The sequence below is a fragment of the Gymnoscopelus braueri genome (assembly GCF_963280865.1).
Source record: "Gymnoscopelus braueri genome assembly, chromosome: 8".
Taxonomy (NCBI): Eukaryota; Metazoa; Chordata; class Actinopteri; order Myctophiformes; family Myctophidae; genus Gymnoscopelus; species Gymnoscopelus braueri.
In genome coordinates this window covers 6,059,836-6,085,831 of record NC_137609.1, presented here as the reverse complement: position 1 = coordinate 6,085,831, position 25,996 = coordinate 6,059,836, and the positions used below count along the sequence as shown (strand labels likewise).

Below are 25,996 nucleotides of genomic sequence, written 5' to 3'. Positions count from 1 at the left end.
TTTTTGGTTCAAATCTCATTGTGGTTGTTTGGGTTTAACTAAATTAAAAGTTGACTTTCATAGTTCATTAACACCATTACAGATCAGAAATGTAGATTTGGGGGAAACAGAGGTGGCACAGGGGTAACCGTGGAGAGAGAGATCTTTCACTGCAATAGTGACTCCTCCAGTTTCTGCCTGTTCTGCGTGTGTTCCTCTGCATGCGTTATAACCTCCCAACGAAACTCCTCACTATCAGGGGGATTGGCAATTACTGAATTGGGGATAAAATGGATGGGAGACAAAAAGTAGTTTGAAGCTTGTTAATTAATCACTTGTTGGCAAAAGCGATGTGTAGACAGATATACTCGAGTAGTGGCTTATGGAACTGTGCTGTCACTAGCAACAGACCAACTTGGTGGTCTGTTTAAGCTTTCTGCTGTGCTGTTGATTCCATTGTTGCTTCTGTCACACACACGCACGCACACACACACACACACACACACACACACACACACACACACACACACACACACACACACACACACACACACACACACACACACACACACACACACACACACACACACAGTCACACACACACACACACACACACACACACGTGCGTGCGTGCCATCACTGCTGCTGAAAATGTGTTTCTTTGCTGCCAGCTGCACATGTAGGCTTGTGTGGTTTTGAGTGCAACAGATACTATATTACATCACACACTTAAATTAAAAAGTGAATATCAGTTGTCTCAAAAGGTCACAATTCACATTCATTTTCAGCTATTTTTGTGAATATTATCATTGCAAAATATTCACAGTAATATTGATGTTGTAAGCTGGGTATCTCCTCTTTCCTCTAGGTGCACATAGCTAAAAAAGCAACATTCAACTGATTATGGCAGATCACCTCAGGAATTTGTTCTCTTCAAATTTTAACATCCTGGCAACATGTTGATGAATCTTAATGTTATAATTTGTTTCTCTCAGGACAGATAGTTACCCCCAGGTTTTTTTTCCTGTTATTTAACTAGGAAAGTTAATAAAGAATTAATGGTAATTTTATACCCTGACCTGTAATACTTGATTGAGCTAGTAACTCCTGTCTGAATATTATGCAGTAACATTTGGTTTGGTCTTGGAGCAGTTTTTGCTATTAGGTTTAAAACTAAGTTTGTGAAAATGGGCTTTTTTAAAAACTGTCTTCATTGTTGACAGATGTATTATTACTTTTTGACTCGGTCAATTGCACTAAAGCAAAAGCCCGGGGACGGGGGACAGTGTAAAACAATACTAATACTAATACTAGAATAAGGACTATGAATTGAATACTTTTTGAACAGACCTTTTAGACAAAGTATTTTAAATGTAACTGTGCTGTTTTACATTTTTGCCTAATAAAATATTCAATCAATAAAAATAAAAAAAAGCTAACAATTTACAAATAGTTAAAATAGTAAAATTACATAATGTAAAAAAAATCTGGTTGTATAGGCATATACAGTATGTAATATGATTTTTCTTCTGCTAAAATTAAGAAGAATAAAATGCAACATAAAGTAGGCTACACATTAACCCTATTTATTATTATTATTATTAGTAGTAGTAGTAGTGATCTAGTCACTAGTCACTACTACTTTGTGAGCTGTAGGGTAGACTTGTTCCTCTATGTCGTGACGTCACAGAGGAAAATCACATGGCGCTGTGTCCTCAGTGCGCCTGGATCAGTCAGAGCGCTGTAGTATCTGTGTGGCCGGACGTGGAACGTGGAAAACCTTGTGGAATAATAACATCTTTACCGTGGAATCTACATTAATACATGGACACTAATATATCCACGTGACGACGGAGATGCATTGCGGGGGTATTTATAGGTTATAGGAGCCTTTTGGGTAGCGGAATTTAACCGGGAACCGGCTTTAAAAAGCGACTCGAAGAAAGCATGGCTCTCCATTGGAACGCACTGTTTACAGACTGCAGCCTGGTCCCACATCAGGACGTTATTATTGGACTCTGACACAGATCTGTGGAATAATCTGTATTTTTTTATTTCGACTAAAGGAGGGGGAAAGTCATTCATTTGAAAATATGATTTTAGGCAACAACTTAGTTATAACCACCGTATGACCAGTGGTTGAAGTGCCTTTTAGTTTACCACTGTGTTATTACCATCTGGTTGGTTGTTAATAATGACCAAAACCAGATTTTAAGTGTTTTTTTTATTACATTAAGAAGGACAAACACACCTAAATAAAACATGAAGTCCCCTCTGGCTCCAGGCGTGCGGCTTATGACGTCTTTCTCCAGAGATAGTCGGTAAGTTTTCATTCAGCTTCCCATTGTTTTGTTCCCAACACTTTTGTTTTGGAAACACCCAAATAGTATAGTTTCGATGTGTGTTACACCACCATCGGCTACCTATCGAATTCCGCGACCACAGGAGCGGCTGGTATTGGCGGGTTGGACAGATTTGCTGGTTGGGAGAGAAGGTGCTTTCGTGTCATTAATGCGTCCTTACATAAAGTCTCTATTTTGATTTGAAACCAACTCTGCATTTTCCGTCAAGTCAATACAAGAAGCCTTTAACTAATTGTAAACAACGCCTGGAGTCACAGTGCTCGATAGGTCACCGATGTGAGCGTAACGCCGATGCACAGCTCAGTCTTGTGTATCAACTCTTATCACATCAACTGTAAATGATTTATAAACTTACAGTAGGTCAATTAAAGGGCAATATCCTGTTAGCAGATTCTTCTTTTATCACAGATTAGACTAGTTTTGTTAAATTGATCCACTCGCAGCGTTGCCATGTCCGCTTATTATAAGCAACTTTGGTTTTGTTTTTTTTCTGTAAAGTTGCTTGTAAATATTGGTGGTTTTGGGCTTGTTTCTAAAGTGTATTTTTTGGTCTTGCTTCCTAATGTTGTTTAAACTAGTGTTTCTCAAATATTTTCATGTCAAGGACCCCCAAATTAATGTGTTTGTCGTGTCCACGGTCGTCGGTCGGAATCCCATCTGAAAATATTTTGAGCCTGGGCACCTCCGTACCAGATTTGTGTTGTTAAAATGTTTTTTTGTTTTTTGTTTTTTTTGCACATTTTCTTCAAGATTGCGACGTGTTGTGAGCTTGTAGATCGGCTATTTAAAAAAAAAAAAGCCGATAAAGGGCTCATGTAGTAGGCTTAGGCTAGTCGCTTCTTTTGGGCTTGTTTTCATAGACCTAGTTGCTTGCAAAACCTGGCAACAGTGTCCACGAGTCTTCGGCCCACTCTAACATGTGTTCACTTCATGAACAGCATCGATTTAAAACAAAGCCCCCCCCCAGTCTGAAGGTTACAAAAATACCAGACAATCACTACTGTGTGCATCCTGGACTTGGAGTTTGTGTCCAAAGAAAGAATTTGCACTCTTCAATTCTGATTTTCTTTTATGTGCAAAATGTTTTAAAAATAATGTTAAAAGTTAGGCTACATTAAAGGGATATTTAACTTTCAAATACAATAAATTAGATTAGCATTAGAAAGGACATACTTTTTTCATTTATTTTGTATATATATTTTTAAATATTTATTTTATTTGAAAGTGTAATATCCCTTTAAACCAAGTTAAGATAAACGTTTATTGACCCCTGGTCTGGAGGGAAATCCAGGGGTCATATATAAGCAACAGCACAGTGAGAATGAAACACAAATCAAGATAAATAAGAATAAATAAATACAAAATAAAGCTGCTGGCCCTAGATACCTGCACTGGATTATATTATCCCGGAATGAGCATACACACAGTTCAATACAATTAAAAAATAATATAAATGTACAGTGAATATGTATGCATTGTTTCGCTGTACACAATGCTGAGATATCACCAGTGAATATAATGGGCCAGTCTATCAACAATGCATATGCAGATGCATATAGTCTATTAACAGTCTGTCTGTTTAAACATACGATTATATGATATTAATTACATTATTCTAACCCACCTTTTTAAATGTATGTAATTTGCACCTATATACAGTACATAGGACAGGCCTCATGGCTTAAAATGAGTTGCAGCGTTATTACATTGTTTACAACTTGTGATTTTACCTATCAGGTCTTAATTCCCAAGGCATGGATCCTTAATGTGCACTACACGTATTATTGAATGCATTGATGTTTTGCTAGAACCAACACTGTGCTATGTTGAATATGCAAAGAATGCTGACATAGGGATTGAGCTGTTGCTCTTGAATGTGCCATCCAGCTGCTATGTTTATGCCTATTGGTGACATGAGTGTTATAGGGATTTTGACTCATCATTTTCAATGATGCCGAGATTACAAAAGGCATAATACAACAGTGTAATAATATTGAAAATAAGAACAGCAGGATAAAACAAGTTATATATTGTGAAAACAAGCAAAGAACGGTATGAAAAAATAAATAAAGACTTCATTAAAACAATGACAATTTAGAACAACAAGATTAGCCAGCAAGTTTATGAATTGCCCCAGTGAGATCATGTTAAAGTGCATTGCTCGCCCTGAGAGTGAGAGGTCGGGGTTCGATTCCCCCCGGTCGGGTCATACCAAAGACTCCCATAATGGGACCCAATGCCTCCCTGCTTGGCACTCAGCATCAAGGGTTGGATTGGGGGGGGGTAAGTCCCTGTGACATACTAGCATCCTGTCTAGGGGGTGTACTTATACATACTTATACATCAAGTTTAACCACTTTAATCATAATTTTTTACTTTGGCTATTCAAAAATAATCTATGAATATTATAAGCTGCCTCACGCTAAGGAAACAGGAGATAGGCTCCTGCCCCTATGGGCCTCATGACTCGGCAAGGCTTAAGTATACATCCTTGGGGCACTCCGGTCTACTGTGTACATACACCACAAGAACCCAAGGCCAGTAACTTCTCATAACGACCCAGTATTACATGAAACACATCATATGATATCGTCTCTGTCGGGTGGAAACCTCATAATGTCCAAAACTGTTACATTTCAGGATTCAAATTCAAAAAAATTCGCGCCACGTTTTGAACTTGTGGATCTGCTACTTGTGATGCCTTTTGTGTGACACTGTGGTATGATCAAGTAGGGCATTAAAATTTACCCCCAAAAAAATATACAATGTTAGAATATGGAGATAAGAGGTTTCTGCCCGACAGCAACGATATGAGATGTTATAACCCGTCATAAAACTCTTGGCTTACTGAATGTTGGTAAAGTAAAAAGCGTGTTAATTCATTTTAAATTAAATTAAAACTGGATTTGGCTATGAAGGCTTGTAATAAAAGTGTAATCTCTTCTGTTTTAGGTATCGAGGCTTCACTCTTCTCCTGACCTTCCTCTTCTACACTGCTTACCATCTCTCACGGAAACCCATCAGCATCGTCAAGGTGAACCGAGTGCCGTGCTATGAGCTTGTAGTTCTGCTATTTCTTTTTTAAATCGTGGAAAATTTGTGCAAATCTTTGAATTTGTATATATGTTTTGAAGCAAACATTTTTAACTCCGATCTGTGCTTCTGGGGGGTCCCTGGAACAACATATTTTGAGATGGGGGTCCACGGCCAAATACATATCATTTTGGGGGTCCTTGACATGGAAAAGTTGAAGCACCACTGATATAGCAACATACTGTTAAGATTTAGAAAACATTTTTAGATATGTATTTGGCCGCAGACCCCTATCTCAAAATATTTTGTAATTGGGACCCCCAGAAGCAAAGTTAAAAAGGTTCCCTTTAAAAAATATCTATATTAAAATATTTGCACAAATGTTCAAGATTTTTCCAAAATAGCAGATCTACAAGTTCATAGCGCGGCACCTAGTGCCACGCTATGAACTTGTAGATCTGCTATTTTTGAATAGCCAAAGTATAAAATATGGATAAAGTGGTTACACAGCTGCGTTCCCAGTTTGAATGGGTTAAAAGATATTTGTATAATAGTTCAGTGTTTCAGCATTGTCTCCGAAACAGAGAGTGATTATCATTGTGTACTCTGGACTGACAGATTGAAAAACAACTTACAGCAGTAATGTGTGCAGGATGTATATCAGTAATGTGTGCAGGATGTATAGTAAAAAAAATAAAAATAAAAAAAACTTAAAGGAGTAGTTCACCCAAAAAATTACTTATTTTCTATCAATTACACATCCCATGAAGCTCTGATTTGATAACCGGCAGACTCTCCAGTAGGAGACTTAATGGAGAGCCTTTGAGTTTTTCTTATATTATTTGACAATTCCTCCCCCCAAAATCATCTCAACCTGTGGGTCCCGACCCACAGGTTGAGAACCACTGCCCTATAAGGCACGAGGCACAGCTTGTTTTCTCTCACAGTCGGTCACAGTGTTATTATAAACAAAACCCTAGCGGGTGAAATTGGATGCATGTTTAAGTGTGTGTAAATGAGGGTCTATATCTCTTGATGTCTCTCTGGAGATTAAATTGTTAAAGGGGTGTGGGCTAAATGACAGAACAGAGCTTATTAATTCATTTAAAAAAATAAAAGAGTTAAGTGGAAGCAGTATTTTACCAGACAGAATGTGACCCCACACCCCGATAAAGACCACCTGACTGCTGAGATGTTGCTGAAATTAATGATCAAGAAGAAGAAATATGCGAGTTATATTAACACTGAGGATTTTACTGTGTATGCCATGAATATACGAGATGTTTTGTTGGGTTGTTTCACTTGAAGGTGTGTTTGACATCCATCTGCGTTTGTGTATCATGTTCTCTGTTCTTCAGAGTCAGCTACACAGGAACTGCTCCACAGTCGTAAGGCCGGCTGACTTGAACGTGACCGACAATGATACCTGGTGTGACTGGGCACCCTTTGGTGAGTACGTCCGCCACTTGGTTTGGCGACAGCTGTGTTTGCTTTAACCTCCGCTTACAGTTTTATCTCTATCTCATCATGAGGAGATAGGGCCTGGAAAAGTACTAGTTTGGGAACCACTGGACTACTTTTGGTTTTGGTTCCCAAACTTTTTAGCTCAAGACCCAAAATAAAAATGTTCCCCAGGACCAAAACTAGTGAAAATAGCAGATCTAAAAGCTCACAACGCGTCACTTCACGCCACGTTGCAAGCTTGTGGATCTGCTATTTGTACTACTTTTTAAACCTTTTTTATTTTATTTTTTTTGGGGGGGGGGATTATTAGATTTTAATAATATATATATATATATATATATATATATATATATATATATATATATATATATATATATATATATATATATATATATATAATGAAAAAAATGGGATATGTACTCGCGACCCATAGAAATTGGTCTGTTTGGGAAACAGCGGTCTAGTCTCTCCACTCCAGACAGATTCCTATTTCCTACAGTTTTCATATATGCTTCCACCTAACAGTCTGTACAGGAAGTTCGATGGAATGCATTGCAGTCAATGAAAGCGTATGAACAAACAATATTTTTTTATTAATGATTGCAGCCTTCAGTTAATCATCAGTTCAGGAATATAAAAGAAGACATATCACACAATGTTTTCCCATCACTTGTTTTTTTAATTATGTAACTTTATTAAGGTATCTAAACAGCGGCAGCTATAATTTCCAGCTCAGCAGTAATGCGAGAATTGGTTGACAGCCTGGCTGTTAATGATTGACAGTCTCGTGATAACAGCCCATGGAAGAGAAACATTCTCTGTGCTCTTTAGATAGATACCTCATAAAATTATATATAGTGTGCACATTGAAAGGCAAGACAGCAGACTATGTCTTTATTTTCCTGGATTTATTATTATTACAAAGGTCACAATCGTTCAGAACTTGTGTTTGTTCATAAGCTGGTACACCTAGTTCTCATTGACTTAATGCATTCCATTGAACTTCCGGCTGCAGTTTTCATCCCAGTGGGACGAATCTGCCAGCTGTAGTTGCTTGATAGAGAAAATGACGTAGATGACCCTACCTTTTATAAAGTACCGTGTCTGTACTTTGGAAGCTCTGAAAATGAGTAGAAACTAAAGCAGATGTCCCGCCCCACGCACTTCCGTTTCCTGTACTTCCTGTACTTCTGTGGTTAGACACTTTCGGCAGCCTCACCACAAACTAACCTATTTAACCTATTAACCTATTTAACCCCTTTACTGTACATGGCACAACAACCCCAAAAAGGGGTTCCGTCTTAAAAGGTATAGTTACAAATAGGGGTTCCTGCCCTAAATGGGTTAATACCTTTTGTGATAACATTTGAATGAGACATTACCATTTTTGTTCACTCTTTCAAATGTGTTATATCATTATTCACTTCACATATTCAAGCAGAAACAAAGCTGTTAGTCTTTTAGATAATACTTGAGGTGTGTTCAACATTTCTGAACTATCAGAATAAACATAAGAAGAGAACTGCTGTTAATTTTTAATTTAATTTTCTGTCTTACAGACCAGGACAACTACAAGACACTTTTTGGAGCCGTGGATAACTCCTTTTTGATCGCTTATGCCATCGGCATGTTCTTCAGGTGTGTATAGTAGGTGTGGGCTAATGCATCCAGATTAGAATATGAATGTTTGATGCAATTATCAAAAACATCAGGTCAGGTGTCACTGGAGATAAAAGAAATAACTGCTTTGCAGAATCAATGCAAAATACTTTACGGAGGCCCAAACTAATTTTAAGCCTAACCCTAAACTAACCATGCCTACCCGTAGCTAAAAGTAATTAATTGAACTTACTACTTAACTATAACCAAAAGTGACGGCAAACAAAAGCTCCTCCGCAAGGCTAAGATGGAGAGCATCTACGCCATGCTCAAGTGCTCCCAGCTGAACTGGGCAGGCCACCATCCAGATGAACGCCTACCAAAAAGGCTGCTGTATGGTGAACTACACCATGGCAAGCGCTCACACGGCGGCCAGCTGAAACGCTTTAAGAACACCCTAAAGGCCAGTCTCAAAAGCTGTGGTCTGGATTCAGAGACCAGCTGGAACGCCGATGCACAACAACACCGCTCCGACTGGCGCGTTGCAGTCAAGCAGCACGGTGTAGCAGAGTTTTAGAAGCGCCACATTCCATGAAGCCCAACAGAAGTGACAGCTCCGCAAGACCAGAGCCAGTTCTCACCCTCTCACCTAGCCCCGCCCCCAACCATCACATGTCCTCACTGCAACCGGTCATTCCGTGCGGGGATCAGATCGGCCTCATTAGCCGTCTTCGCACCCACAAGACATTTGGGAGTCACTTGGTCGTCTTCGTAAGCGAAGGACAAACGAATGGATATGAACCATAATGAGTTACATGTTGTCATGGGATATGGGCTGAAGTTCAAAGGGTGGTGTGTAGGATGAAATCCCAGCTGTTGTTTACGTATTGATTAACTGATTTCCACATCTATCTGTGTGTTCCCAGTGGGATGTTTGGCGAGCGTCTGCCCCTGCGTTACTACCTGAGTGCTGGGATGCTGCTGAGTGGCCTGTTCACCTGTCTGTTTGGCCTTGGGTTCTACTTAAACATTCACAACATCTGGTATTACGTCATCATCCAGGTAAAGATAACACATATTTCTGCCTTCGGGCTGCTGTCCACTCAAGAAAGCTCATCTGAACTTCCCTCACGCATTTTGTCAATTATTTTCATACAGTGCAAAATGAACGTTTTAAGAAGTCATCTATTCCTTTTTTTTGTTGAGAGAGAGAATTGTATACAACACAGATCCAAAGATATTGAATGCCAGGACATTGTGATCAGGTCTGTGCGCTGTGCGATATTATGCAAGCTGACTGGTGGAGCCAAAAGGTAATTAAAAGGACATGATCACATTAATATCAATTTCAGTTAATTATAGATTGGAGCACTCAGAGAACAGACTGAATGCTCTGAGGGAAAATGCGAGAGTGTGGACTATAGCCAACACCAACTCGGGACTCCTGAATCGCTGCCCTCCACACCCTCCTGTCTAGCATCAGGGTCTTGTATGTCTAAGTAGGTGATGCGCAGTGTTGATTTCGTCGACTAAAACTATGACAAAAAATGTTCGTCGACTACCTTTTTTCACTGACGAAAACTAAATAAAAACTAAGCTGCGATGACTAAAATAAGACTAAATATATTGACAATTTTGTCAACAAATAAAAACTAGACTAAAATGTTAGGGAGGTACTAGTGGAGAAGAGATCCAGTAGAACTAAAAGACAAGTGATTTTATGTTTGGTTGCGCTCGGGTGTTGCACAATAGCAGATCTACAAGCTCACAACACGTTGCGCTGCGACGCGTTGTGAGCTTGTAGATCGGCTATTTTCAGCATGCAACCAAGTGTAAAATCAGCCATTACGACACCATCAAGGCACCGCCAAAATACTAAATCAACTGTAGATTTTGACGACTATAATCTTATGACATTTAGTCGACGAAACTAGACAAAACTAAAACATTTCAGAAGTGACTAAAACTAAATGGAATTTTATTCAAAAGACTATGACTAAAACAAAAAAGAAATGCTGTCAAACTCAACACTGGTGGTGTGCATCTTTCCCTTCCTGGCTGTGCCTTGCGTTGGGTCACACACAGTGTCAGATTGCTTGCCACAAGTTCCGGCCGGGTGCCTGACGCATCTCTCTCTGACCTTGTCTGTGACCCACGGGAGGCCCCCGAGTCAACGTTTCTGATGTGGTCCTCCCATGTGACACCTATAGTGCCATTCATAGTCATTCCTGTGTAGACACATCGGGGGCCTTTTCCTTGTTGTGCCGTGTCTCGTCCCCATACAGCAGTACTGACTCCACTGTAGCTACGAAACAGCCGCCTCTGGAGGCTTTCCCCCATATCAGTGAGCTTGTAGAACTGCAATTCTTTGCTATTTCTGATTGAAGTGAAAGTGAAAGTGGTTTAGTGTGTGTCTGTGAGAGCTTGTGACTAAATAATAACTACATTGCATCCATTTGGAACTCAGGTTCTTTTTTTTACATTTCCTGACGGTGACCTTTATATTCTATACATTCAATTTATGCATATACATACAGTGTGCAACGAGGCAACACACATGTAGGTCAAGGACTACAACAGGTGTTCCAGTAACAGTTACATTTTACGTTCACTGTTAGTGTTTAGCTGACTCTTATCTTATCCAGAGCAACTTGGGACAAGCACAACAGTAGATTAGTCTCAGCTGGTGGTTCACTGACATTACAAGCCAGACCATCCTATAAGAACGAGTACAATGCTTAGATCCATAGGGCTCCATATTCCTGTAATCCTAGATGATTGATTAACCGCACAAACCCTAGCGTCCGTATTCAGATAGATTGTTCCCTATGCAAAGGACCTGCTTAGTTTGCACACAGAACTTAACCCTTTATTACTTTATTGTTGTTTTTATCGTGTGCTCCTGACTACAAGCCACATTTCCTTAGCCTGGAAAACCAGACGAATCTACCAGTGATATTGTCTGGCCACGCCAGGCTAAAGTTTCCCATCTGGGATCATAAAGCCACTGAACTGGTGAACAACAGTTGATCTGGTCACACTGCTTGCTGTAGTGGGGATTAAAACCAAACCTGTGACCATGGAACCTTTCCTGGTGAAACTATAAAGCCATGGTGATCAGAAGAGATGCAAATGACTAAAAGCAGCAGGTGAAAAGCTAACAACTAAGCTCAGCCTCTACATCACATGACACGAGTCAGTAGTCATATGATTCTGTTGTGAGGAATAGTTTCCATGTAAGAACCTCAAGGTTGGGCGTGAGAATGAAACTAACACTGCCTAGTGACCCCCCCCCCTCTCTCTCTCTCTCTCTCTCTCTCTCTCTCTCTCTCTCTCTCTCTCTCTCTCTCTCTCTCTCTCTCTCTCTCTCTCTCTCTCTCTCTCCTGTACGTAGTCTTGATGGTTGTTCTAATCTAGGTTATAATGCAGGTGCTGGAAATGATTAAAAAAAAAAGAGAAATAAGATCACTTTGTGTGAAGTAGCATATTAAAAGACTTAAGATTCTAAAACCCAGCTAGCTACATCCAACTGTGCTTTGAACCAGAGTGCTTTGAACCTCTTTGAATCAACCAACATTTCCATCCTCCAAAAATCCATTTAATTGTCATTTGGGCTAAAGGAGGTGCTAAAGGAAAGGACATGGGGTCACCAAATAAGTAGGCTTCATCCTCTGGGAAGCATGATGGTGCACAGCAAATTCCATTGCAACCCAGCCAGTATTTTTTTAGATATGTTGTATGGGACCAAAGTGTTGGACAGACGGACAGACAGACAGACAGACGGAACGGCCTGGACTAGCCTGGCTGAGCCATCCCCAGGCCGTGCCGGTCCTCTGCTAGCAGTGCTAAAATCAGAACTAGAATAGACAGGGTACACATACATATATATAGTAAATAAGTGTATGATAAAAGTAGCACTGTAGAGTAAAAACTGCAACAGTACAATCAATGTCCTGTTATTTCATCACAAAGTTTGATTTGATTTGATTGTGTCAATGTCAGGCATGTGCTAGTCTTGCATAGCTAGACGACCAGAGATCTCCGTGTACTGATACCTCTGGGGATGAATACATTCAATATATCATTGAAATGCAGAGAAAGCCAGTGCTAACAAAGCTACGCTCACTGTTTTGAATACCAAATCTGATACCGTCCCAATTCAAAGTACCGCCCTATACCTATCGTCTTTGCATTGGTTCTGTGACTTGAATATACAATATAATTATGAATTTAGATGTCACCATATGTATCAGTAGGCAGAGATCTCTGATCATCTGGCTTTCGAAGAATAAAATAATAATAATAATAATAATTTTATATATACCATAGTTAAAACTCCTCAGAGATTGAAGTTTCACCGACCCGTTTTATAAAATAAAACAACATCCTAAGAAGGGTGTACCTTTCAAATAAAAATTGTGCTGTACGGACACTATGCGATGGTGTAAAACACCTTGAAAATGCTGGAAACGTGCTTGAATTTGAATTTATACGACCTGTATGAACCCTAGAGCTAACACATTGTGGTCACACCAACAGATAAAATGCACTCCTGGTGGGAAGACAGTTACACACATAACCCATGCTTATCCTCTCTGTCTCTCTCTCTCTCTCTCTCTCTCTCTCTCTCTCTCTCTCTGTCTCTCTGTCTCTCTCTCTGTCTCTCTGTCTCTCTCTCTCTCTCTTTCAGGCTCTGAATGGACTGATGCAGACAACGGGCTGGCCCGCTGTAGTGGCCTGTGTTGGAAACTGGTTTGGAAAGGGGAAGTGAGTGAATAAGCCGCCGCGCTGTGCCATCGGAACGTGACTCTGTTCAGTTGTTCTGCTTACTGTGCAGTATCACTTACCTATTTCTTCAGCTGACGCACACACACACACACACACACACACACACACACACACACACACACACACACACACACACACACACACGTGCGCGCGCAATGGGATTTCAGATTTTGCAGAACTTCATAAATCTTGTCCATGAAGATAAAGTACCATATATCTGACAGCTTGTGTCTGATATGTGGGTGAGACAGACAGCTGTGTTTTGGAATATCTGTCAGTATTCCAAAAAGTATAAAACATGTGGAAAATAATTAGTGGAGTTACTTTTGGCCTACCTGCAGTGTGCATACAGAGTTTGTCACTGTTTGGCCCTGAGGTTTGGCACGCACGCACGCACACACACACGCACACACACACACACACACACACACACACACACACACACACACACACACACACACACACACACACACACACACACACACACACACACACACACACACACACACACACACACACACACTCTGAATGTTGCTTTATAAGACAACGTGAAGCAGATTGCAGTGTGAACTTATTGACTTTATAGACTAGAGCGTGTAATGTTACTGTAGTTAAGGACAACTCAACTTGTTGTCTGGATCAAGGATTGAACATTAACCTAACCACATAAAATCTATACAGTATACTACTCCTAAGCCAAATGGCTATAGCAGATCTACAAGCACACAATGTGTCATCTGCTATTTCCGCCAAATGTTCGTCGCCTGTCTTTGCTGAATGTTCACCTTCTATGATATGCCCAGAATAGGGACGCTATGTGCTATGTGGTCAAAGGCTCTTTGGGCTCAAGACTTCAGATTTACTGTTTTATTTTGTGTGTGGGTCACTGGGTCAGACACGTGCCGTTTTATTGAACGCAAATCATGAGACGAACTTGGTTTTCCCTCAGAGACAAGGCAACCTGTGTGTGTGCATGGTGGAGACATGTGATTTGTGGCCTTTGATTTGTTTGGGGTGTAACACTGTTATTGCATTTCCACCCAACGTTTGTTTTGACGTTTATAGCACCCTCTGGTGGAAACATTTGCAGACAGAGTGACATACAGTACATACATTAGTACATTTGTATGCATACATGTAGGCATACACATGCATGCCTACATGTATGCCTACTTTAGGCCTACCTACACAGACAGACATAAACAGACTGCCATATTTCAAGTTTAGTTTAGCTCAACTGAGCATAACGACTAAATTGGGGAGAAAAAGAAAAAATACTGAGGAAACCTAACAATTTCACATATTTTCTTTTTTTTCCCTCCCTGTCTGTGTCATCAGGCGTGGCTTCATCATGGGCATCTGGAACTCGCACACCTCCGTTGGGAACATCCTGGGCTCCCTCATAGCGGGGGTCTACGTGTCCTCGGCCTGGGGCATGTCCTTCATCGTCCCTGGACTCATCATCGCCTCCACCGGGGTCCTCTGCTTCTTCTTCCTGGTGGAAAGTCAGTCGTTTTTACAGTTAATTTCCATTTGTTTGTTTGTTTATTTTCACTTACAAGAGAATTTGAAAAATGATACACAAAGATTCAGTAAAAATTTGGGCTTGAGAAGTGGCATTCTCCGGGAATATTTGTACATTCATAGGATAAAATTACATCAATGTGGAATATACACATCTATTACATATTAGACATTAATAGACATATCATGCAGATGAAGAAACGGAACAGAAAAGACCAATATGGACAATATAACAAAGAAACAGCAAAAACATATTGCAACAGTCAGAGGAACCAAAAAGTAAACCTCTAGGGAAAATATTATTATATTGTATTAGGCAGACCATATGGAAAGTATTTGGTTATTAAGAGAAGCGATTTCAGAACCTTCTTGAATTGGTGAGAAGACAACTTCCATAAATGCAATGCATTCAGTTCAGTTTAGTTTACAGCAGTTAACCTGTACCCGGTGTGTACATGTTACACACCGGGGGCATTTTATTTTCGTTCGATTAATTTGCCAAAAAATATATACATTTGAACTGTTGTCATGAGTACATCCACATAATATTACGAAGCAATAAAGCAATGCAATTCTTATATGACACAAGGTCGATTCTTTTACAAATAAAACAACATTGTATGACATCCAACCCATAGAGGTTTTCAGTCTTCATGTGATTCAGCTTTAATTGACCCTTTAAATGCAGTAATAGTGGTAAGTTGATAGGTCAGTGGTCAGCTTATTGGAGACCAACATTGACAAGTTAGTTATACTAAAATATGAACGGGTTTGGTAACACAGAAAACAGACGGTTGTCTTTGAACAGGCCTGTAAGGACTAAAGTGGCACAATCTTTTCTTTTTTTTAAGAAAACCTTCAAATTGCTGTACTGAGTCCATCTCTTTTCTTCCTCTACAGAGCCTGAGGATGTCAACTGCACCACTCCTCAGCACCATGTAAGTCATAACCGCAGAACCATTTTGGAACCTTCTCTCAGAGTTACAATGGGATAAATGAACAACTATTTGTATTAGCACCTTAAAAATAGAGGCTTCAATTGTGGGCGGCAGTGGCTCAGGTAGAGCCGGTAGAGTGGCCGGATGGGAGTCGTGAGGTCCCAGTTCGATCCCGGGCTCCCCCAGAGTTAGTGTCGAAGTGTCCTTGAGCAAGACACTGAACCCATAATTGCTCCCAGGTTGGTGCCTTGCATGGTTTCCTCCGCCATCGGTGTGTGAATGGGTGAATGTAATGCACAATCTATGTAAAGCGCTTTGGACAAAAGCGCTATATAAATGCACCATTTATTTTTTGTCCGAGCTGCTCCAGTGTGTTCTCTTCTACTGCTGCTGTTGTCCTGCTCCTGTGTGACGCACCGGCTTTGCCTCGTTTGGCTGAGGCACGGCAGTAGACTCCCTTTCTTCTGGAAATAAATGAACACTTTGTGTGTTTTCAGGAGGCGCCTCAGGAGAACGCAGAGAGGGAACCTCTGCTGCGACACTCCACCATCAACGAGGAGATCTTCAGCAGCACGTCGCCCATCGCCAACGAGTCGGTGGAGGTTGTGGAGGACCACAGTGAGGCCATCAGTTTCTGCGGCGCCCTCAGTATACCCGTGAGTCACAACTGATGTTAACATGTACAGTACATGGGAGACATAACACCTGCATAGTGGTGGAAAGTAACTAAGTACATGTACTTAAGTACCGTACTTAAGTACAATTTTGAGTTACTTTTTACTTTACTAGAGTATTTCCAATTTGCAATACTTTTACTTCTACTCCACTACATCTCGGAGGCAAATATTGCACTTTTACTCCAACACAATTATTTGAAAACTTAAGTTACTAGTTACTTTTCAGATATAAATTACTATATTATAAAACATACATTAACCACTTTAGCTCTATTTTATACATAGGCTATTTGAAAATAGCAGATCTACAAGCTCACAACGCGTCGTGATGCGACGCATTGTGAGCTTGTAGATCTGCTATTTTCAAACATTTTAGTACTTTTAATTTTGGTACTTTAAGTATATTTTGATGCAAACACTTTTGTACCTTTACTCAAGTAACATTTTGAACACAGGCCTTTTACTTGTAACAGAGTACTTTTATATTGTGGTATTGCTACTTTTACTTTTACGTAAAATATCTGAGTACTTTTTCCACCACTGCACCTGCAAAGCCACAAGTGAACAGCTGCATGTGTGTGTGTACCTAATAATAATAATAATAATAGCGCCGTTTTGCATTGACCTTAATCTTTACTTCCCTTTTCACATTTCAAGCAGGAATGCATGTGCTAGTATTGCTATGTAGAATTAATCACTTTCAACCTGGTTTCCCTATTTTGGGCACGTCATTATAAGCAAAAGAAAAAAAAGAAAAACAAAAAAGTCAGACTTTTAATCTGGTGTCTAAGCAATTATCCTCTCAGAGAACAACAATTACAATGCCGCATGTGGTCTTGCTTTGTCCCAGGGTGTGGTGGAGTTCTCGCTGTGTCTGCTGTTTGCCAAGCTGGTCAGCTACACCTTCCTGTACTGGCTTCCTCTTTACATCTCCAATGTTGGTCAGTACTTCCATTTGCTCCTCAAATAAACAAGATAAAGAACACTTGCATTTGAACCATAATCGTTTTTTTCTGTTTTGTTCTGTTGTTTTTCCAAATCAATAGAATTACATTTATGTTTTCAGCTCATTTTGATGCAAAGGCGGCCGGGGATATGTCGACGTTATTTGACGTCGGAGGAATCGTGGGTAAGTTTTAGTCCTGACGGCAAGGGTTTTAGAAGCAAAGCATCTTATGGAGCTGTAAAAAGTGCTCATTGAAATGTATACTCCATTGCATGATGGTGTCACATAGTGACAAGAAGTGATTGCACAGTTAGATTAAGATCAGTCCTTCGCGAAGAGCGACACCATTGTGCGACATCCATTTGATGTCTTAAGGTTCCTTTATTTCTGTCAAACTGGCTACATTGCGGTTTATGATCCTATCCCTCTCTATGAAGGCTCTGGACTGGAGGAACTAGATCTGTGTTAAGCCTTATAGCCTCTACACACTGTACGATATTTGACCCAATTTGGCTCTCGGGATATTTTTTGGTGATCGCCGAGAAAACCACCGATCTCAGTCCAGATCGGGCGTTCCTCGGCGAGGTGTTGATCGCGCAGTGTGTAAGGTACTCCGAGAAGAAACACCCCGATAAATTGCGCTCGGCGAGCGGTTCCCGATAATTTTTACTTTTCTAGCATGTTGGATATTTGGGCTTGTCGGATCCGATGAGAGCCGTGCTACAGCCAATTAAAGCACAGTACCAGCCAGCGAGGTAGCTGGTGGGAAAACTATTTTATTATCAGCATGATTCACTGTTGAGTCTAATACAACAGAGACACACCGTGGCTAGTCCTCCCGCATAGAACCGCAATATTACCGTACAGACAGTCCAGTCCTGCTGTATTAGTTTAGACATGATAAACAGATTGATAGAGTGAGCGAGCCTGCACGACGATGGGGCTGTTTGAGGAATAGGGCTTGCAGACAGAGAGAGAGGTGTGTGTGTGTGTGTGTGTGTGTGTGTGTGTGTGTGTGTGTGTGTGTGTGTGTGTGTGTGTGTGTGTGTGTGTGTGTGTGTGTGTGTGTGTGTGTGTGTGTGTGTGTGTGTGTGTGTGTGTGTGTGTGTGTGTGTGTGTGTGTGTGTGTGTGTGTGACGCACGTATCTCTGGTTTTGCGTGAGAAATAAGCAACCAGGTCTATGAAAACAAGCGACTATAGGCTGCATGAGCACTTTAAACCTATATACAAATAAAATAGCCGATCTACAAGCTCACAACGCGTCGCAATTATTTTCAAAGAAAAAAAGCAACATTAAGAAATAAAGCCAAATAAGCAACTACACTTTGGAAATAAGCTAAAAAGAAACGCAACCACCAATATCTTTTACAAGAAACTCGCTTATAATAAGCGGACACAGCAACACTGCTTCTGATCTGAATTGGACTCTGGTTGACTTTTGTTTTGAAATGTTTGTTTCAGAGAGGGAGAGGGAGAGAGAGAGAGAAATACAGAGAAATTGAGAATTATTTAATGTCAATCATTAGCGTCCTGTCTCGGTCTCGCGCATATATCACGGGAGCCTTTCACGTTTTCGTGAGACGTTGTATGTATTGGGTCGGGATCGTGGTGAAATATCTTGGAATCAGTGAACCCCTGTCGGCGACCAATCTATCGTGCGAGAATCACAACGATATATTTAGCCCGATTTCAAGAGAGAAACTCGTGCAATGTGAAATGCTTAACAATCTGTTCACTCGCCGACCATTTCAAATGTCGGGCAGTGTGTAGAGGCCTTTAAAGATAAGAAACCACATGAAGGATTTAAATGGTTCACTAGTTGAGACACAACATAACAAGATAATACTATTTAGCCACCAACATCTTCCTCATTACCAGCAGCCTGTGCTGAGATCACTACATTTGGGACGTTTATGCGGAAGGTCCGTATCTCAATCTTTTCAAAAGAAAGCAATCTGAAAGAGCCTGTCCTGTAATACCAAGGCACAATTTATTCAATCCTAATGGCATTATAAAAATAAAAAAAATAGGATTCATGCAGTGGTCCTCAAACGTTTACATTTCAAGGACCCCCATAACTCTCAGAGTTACAGACCTGTAATGGTCCATTTGAAACCCCCTCAAGGAACCCTGAGGGTCCCTGGATCCCACTTTGAGAACCACTGATTTAATGGCATTTATTAATTATATTCCCCTACCTGTGTCATAAGCCCTTAGTTAATTCCCCCAACATAACACTGTTTCAGATCTGTTTCAGTGCAAGTAGTCCTCCTGAAGCTTATGAAAAAGGCTGAGAACTACTGATTTAGAAGGCATTTGTAGAATCTTAATGGGTTAAGTGGTTAAATATCTGTTACCAATTACCCCTTGGGATTTGCAGTCATAACTGTAGCACACTTTGAAAGTGGCCAAATGCACCACATCACACGTGTGTTTCTGTGTGTTTCCAGGAGGCATCGTAGCTGGGCTGGTGTCAGACCACACCGGAGGCAGAGCAACAACATGTGCTGTGATGCTAACACTGGCTGCTCCAATGGTGACTATACAGCTTCACACACCCAACACAGTGTCACACAGACATTTTATAAGGGGGTCCACAGAAAAAGTACTTAATATAGTATCACAATCATGATCGTGATGCTTAACCATTTTTTTATACTTTGGCTATTCAAAAATAGCAGATATACAAGATTTTTTGAAAGATCTTCAAAATGTGTGCGAATCTTGGAAAAAAGTAATAATAAAGCAATTTTTTACTCAAATCTTTGCTTCTAGGGGGTCCCTGGAACACAATATTTTCAGATGGGGGTCCGCGGCCAAATACATATAATTTTAGGGGTCCGTGACATGAAAAAAGCACCAATGATATTATAGCAACATGAGTTTTTCAGAAAACTGACAAAATACATTTTAGACTTGGCCTCAGGTCTTAATGGGTTAGGTAGTATAAAGGTTTCTTAAGTGCGTAATAGCAGCATTTCATAATAGTCAGAGTTGACAGTGAAGTGTTGAAGTGAAGTCTATAGTGTTTAACATCAGAGTGTGAGGAGTTGTTTAGTATGGCTCAGCGTTTAGCTCTGGGGTTTAGCGAGATGCTGATAAGTGAACTTTGTGCCACATATAGCATGTGATGTGATGTGATGGATGTTGAACGTGTTTTTGTGTTTGCGTTGCAGCTTTTCCTCTACAATTCCATTGGGCAGAGCAGCCTTGGCACTACTATCGGTAAGACCTCCGTTTTTAGTGTGTGGTGTAGTGGCTGTCACACTGGTGGCATCATGTCACCGCAGAGGAACATATAGCTGTTGTCGGCCAGAAACCTCCAATCCAAAAAAATCTCCATATTCATTTTTTTCGTAAATTAACGCCCTACTTGACCATACTACAATACAGCGTGACACAAAAGTAGCAGATCTACAAGCTCGAAACGCAGCGCGAAGCGACGCGTTTTGAGCTTGCGGATCTGCTACTTTTGCGGATCTGCTACTTTTTACATACATTAATTCATATATATTCACTGGCAATGCATGTATGGCAAGAGATGTATATTCATTACTATATTTACTGTACATTTATTTCTATTGATACATTATGTTGACTTATTCATAGATGCACTGCAGCTATCTAGGGCCAGCTGCTTCATTATATATTTATTTTTATATTTATTCTTATTTATCTTGGTTTGGTTCTTGCTTTTACTTTTACCTGTACCTCTCCTGTGTGACATTATCACTGCTGTTGCTGCTATGACACCTGCATTTACCCCCAGAGATCAATAAATACCGATCTTATCTTAACTTATCTTATCAGGTTAAATCTAAAGCGGGTAGATGACGGTATATACAGTAGATGTAACTTTCTGGCTCCAAGGAGGAAACAGGGTTGTTTCAGCAGCCAATGTATATGGCAAAATAGAGATAGTACTGCAAAGCAGAACGCCTGCAGCACTCCAGATTAACCCATTAAGACCTGGAACGCATCTGTGTCATTTTTAGATTTGAGCTAAAAAGCATTATTTTACACTTTGGCTATTCAAAAATAGCAGATATACAAGCTCGTAGATCTGCTATTTTTGAAAAATCGAGAACATTTGTGCAAATCTTTGAATATATATATTTTTAAGCGAACATTTGTAACTCAAACCTTTGCTTCTTGAGGGTCCCTGGAACAAAATATTTTGAGATGGGAACGTGAAAAGTGTGAAAAGGACATGTATTGTGTGCTAGCTGTTTTGTCAGTTTAATGTATGTAGCAACAAAACAAACCCTTACAGGTTGTGTTTGTTTTTCTCCTCCCTGTAGCAATGCTGTTGATCTGTGGAGCCCTGGTGAACGGGCCGTACGCCCTCATTACCACCGCCGTGTCTGCTGACCTGGTGAGACCTGAAACCCCACATTCCTCTCTCACATGACTCACTCCATGTGTCACTCAGCCTCGGCTTGGCATAATCATTACTGTCGGGCAGAAACCTTGTATTTCCATATTTGAACCCCCCCCCCCCCATAAAGTAATGCCCTACTTCGCCATACAAGAGTCTCTCGCAGAAGTAGCAAAAATAGCTGATTTACACACTCACAACGCATCGCGAATTCGCAATGTGACAGCTATATTGCTATATTTGAACCATTTAAAAAAGTGGTTAATTCTGTCTGTTGGTTTTATAAATATGAATCAATGAAAAGTATTAACTAGACCTTGTGACTAAATAATAACTACATTGGATCTATTCTTCTGCCTACACATACGTCATGTCCTAGTATGAGCGAATAGGGGAAGGGAATCAACATCACGTGATGCCTTTGTTTGACCTGGCAAATACTCGGACGTGCCTCAAAGAATATGATCATTGGCAGAATCGCAGAACGTTTAGGCTTTTTCACAAGATCGGTGGTTGTTGCAATGACCTGCGCTACTATACTTCACCATATTTTGCGCTATGGTGAAATAAACCCATAAAATGTAACAACGTGTACGTTCCGTAGTGCAATTCAAATGTGAAAGCTGTGTTAAAAAAGTAATGGGGGATTCGGCCATGCCCCGAAATACCCGTATGTGTGTCTCAAAGAATTGGTACACAAGTTCTTAACTCCCCACGCTCAGTCAAGAGTGGGGAACAACCTGACTGCTGTGACTGCCTGAACTATCGTGATTCTCCATTTGACATCTAACCTATGATTATACCAAACACTCCGGTGTCATTAAATTACTATTGTTATCATTGTTATTAAGATGCTTGCCTTTCCACAGGGAACACATGAGTGTCTGAGAGGGAATTCCAGAGCGTTGTCTACTGTAACAGCCATTATAGACGGTACAGGATCAATAGGTATGTATGGAACGCCTCACACCGCTGGTACAAGTTGAAATTATGATATCGTCGCTGTCTGGGCAGAAACCTCCAATGTCCATATTTTAACTTTTTGTGTTTTTTTTCCCGTAAATTAACGCCCTACTTGTTGCTACAGCGTCACACAAAAGTATGAAAAGTAGCAGATCTGCAAGTAAAAGAAAAATCGCTTCGCACCACACTTTAAGCTTGTAGATCTGCTGCTTTTGCTGTTTGGGAATTTGAACCCTGAAAAGTAACAGTTTTGGACATATGAGGTTTCCACCCGACAGAGATGATATGACTGTTTGGAAAAATATTTGAAATGTTATTGTCTGTTCTTTACACGAGTAGTACACAATGAACTGAAAAGCATTTCATAGCACAGTAGAATCAAGCAACAAAAAAAGTACAGTACCATAAAACAGCCCAGTGTCAGTTCAACAGTACTATGGTAGTTAAAGAAAAACAACTATTAAAATGTTCAACATTATAATATGGCCTAATGTTCATTTCACGGCCATAAAACTGAGCAGTCTTCAGTGTGTCTCTGAAACGCTGTATAAATTGTGCTGAAAAGTTAACTGCTGACTTGACGATGTTGATGTAATGGCAGCCATAGACCGTATTCTGTTGTTAAGCCGTGACGCTGCGCCCCGTCAGAACAACTTCCTGGGTCCAAGTGTGTGTTTTCCCAATGACACTTCTACCGCTGCCAGGAGAGCGGTAGAAGTGTCATTCTACCGCTCTCCTGGCAACGACAAAGAGAAGAGGAAATCTTTTTTTTAATATATAGATATATAAATATATATAAATAAATATAAAACATAAACATTATAATGTTAATAATAATAATAATAAATACATATGTATATAGATATACATTACTGTATATGATATTAGCATTAAGACCCTTATTAACCTTCAATGGTTCTATTCTGAAAAAGGAGGTTATTGTAAAAAGATTTACGGGTTCCGACATGTTTGTTTACAATGAAGAGTGGACGGCGCTTGGTGCCTCTTGGACCTGGAAGTGACATCGGACTACAAAAAGACGTCAGACTTAAAAACCGAATAGGCTGATGCTTGTCCACAAACTGCATCATGGGAATCGTAGGAACCCAGAGAACGGTCAAAATAGAGATACCTGTAGACAAATAGACAGACAGACGTTGTGGGTAAATATTGTTGTTTCTATAGACTTTGATAAACATAAAATAGGCTTTAGATTAAGAAAGTATAACCTTTGGATCAATTTGCACAATGTTTCATCCATTTAATATGCATACAGATACATCCATTTGAACTGGGTGTGAATTTCAAAGCCATCCATCTGGTTGAAAGCCTTTACAATGATCTTCTATGTAGACGTATACTAATAATGTGTGCTGTGTCTTCTAGGAGCTGCACTCGGCCCTCTGTTAGCAGGTGTCATCTCTCCTACTGGCTGGACCAACGTCTTCTACATGCTCATCTCTTCCGACGTCTTAGCATGTCTGGTCAGTAATACATCAGACACTTAAGCCTGATACCAGAAGTGGAAAGTAACTAAGTACATTTACTCAAGTGCTGTACTGTAATTGTATTTTTTACTTTACTGGAGTATTTTGAATTTTCAATACTTTTACTTCTACTCCACTACATCTCAGAGGCAATTGTTGTACTTTTACTCCACTGCAGTTATTTGAAAACTTTAGTTACCAGTTACTTTGTAGATTTTTATTATTATTACAAAACCACTCCAGACCTATATACTGTATATACTTTGGCAATTTGAAAATAGCCAATCTACGCGTTGTGAGCTTGTAGATCGGCTATTTTCAAAGGATTTTTATACATTTGAAAACTTGTGAAATGGGACCTTCTGCACAATGACTACTTTTACTTTTGGTACTTAAAGTACATTTTGACACTTTTACTCAAGTACTTTTTTAATACCGAACTTGTACTTGTATCAGACTATTTCTACAATAGGGTATTGATACTTTTACTTAAGTAAAAAAATGCGTGTACTTCTTCAATCACTGCCTGATACTTAGCAGAGTGTGTGTGTCACACACGACGCATCGCAGCACGACACATTGTGAGCTTGTATATTGCCTATTTTCGGCGAGGGACACTGCATGACACCCCTGCAACTAAGTGTAAAGCAAGCCTTAGGAGAGAGCTTTGATTGTGGTTGAAGTCTGACAGATTGTTTCTCCTCAGTTTTTATCCAGGCTGGTTTACAAGGAAGTGCAGGGATGGTGTAGACGCTCCTCACGACTACCAGGGTGAGTGCAGGGTGAGGACTTACGATTATTTATAACCCCCAAAATGTCTATACAATTTCACATTCAATTCAGTTAATTCAGGTTACGTTTGATCTAATTAATTCAAGTTCATTATAACTTCTTTCTTAAGTTACCTTGCAAGTGTTAACCAGAGTATTTCACATTGGGCCAAGGAACAGTATAAACATACATTTAAATGAGCAGTAGAAGGCGACACAAACTGTTAAACTAATGCATGATGCAGCAGTACTATATTGAAATGTGCATAGTAATTACAGTATTTATACATACTGTACTTAAGAATTGCAATAAAGGTCGCAGACTCCATTTGATGCACATCATTATAAAAAATACTTTTAATTTGTATTCATTACACTAATTTTGGAGTCAAGCATGCAGATAAGCGTTACTAAACAGTCTTTTCAGGGACCGATATACCTCCTTACCATCTCAATGTCTGGGTCTTCTTCAGGTTAAAACAGCTTTTAACCTATGACCCCATACTGTATGTAGAGAAATATTTCCGGTATCTTATAGTAATGTGTCATCATGCTCATTGTCGATGTCATTGAACCTTGTGTTGCAGGTTCAAAGAAATCTGAAACTACTTATTCCATGGTGGAGGGAACCACAGCAATACGACCGTCATCACCAGCAGATAAAAGGAGCTACATGTTTGATTTGAACTGTGGTACTACTACATATCAGAGAGAAATATAATATTTCTGTACTTATTTGTTATTTTAAATAACTTTTTTGTATGACTTACAAATGCACCTGTACACTGACTTGACTCTTAACTATTGTGTACATCTGAAAATGGATTTTATCATTAAATGCACACATAGTATGTTTTACAAAACGTGTCTCTCTTTCATCAAACTGGTCTCGGTCACCATAGTGACTGTCTGTAGCTACAGAGACTACAAGAGTGTCTGTCCGTCCGTCCGTCCGTCCCTCCGTCCCATTTGAAATATTGTACTTGGTTGGACGTCAAGGGGCTCGGACTTTCCAAATTTGGGCAGGGATGACGCATATGATGACATCATCGATTAATGAAAGTTAACTACCATAACTAGCTAGCC

At 40.0% G+C, this 25,996-nt stretch overlaps 1 protein-coding gene across 2 annotated transcripts; it reads left to right on the top strand.

The window, feature by feature from the left end:
* Positions 1-1,722: 1,722 nt before the first annotated feature.
* On the top strand, positions 1,723-25,761 carry slc37a2 (solute carrier family 37 member 2). 2 transcript variants are annotated; one of them, XM_080435798.1, is made up of 18 exons: positions 1,723-2,300; positions 5,295-5,376; positions 6,734-6,824; positions 8,399-8,477; positions 9,365-9,500; positions 13,129-13,205; positions 14,565-14,731; positions 15,651-15,688; positions 16,186-16,344; positions 17,216-17,306; positions 17,432-17,494; positions 19,763-19,848; positions 20,489-20,537; positions 21,614-21,687; positions 22,560-22,638; positions 24,040-24,137; positions 24,847-24,911; positions 25,498-25,761. In XM_080435798.1, the coding sequence occupies exons 1-18, from the start codon at positions 2,242-2,244 to the stop codon at positions 25,511-25,513; spliced, it is 1,509 nt and encodes a 502-aa protein (XP_080291924.1). In that variant the 5' UTR covers positions 1,723-2,241; the 3' UTR covers positions 25,514-25,761. The 2 variants fall into 2 exon arrangements, with proteins under 2 accessions (XP_080291924.1, XP_080291925.1); XM_080435799.1 differs by having other exon boundaries at positions 24,847-24,922.
* Positions 25,762-25,996: the final 235 nt, after the last annotated feature.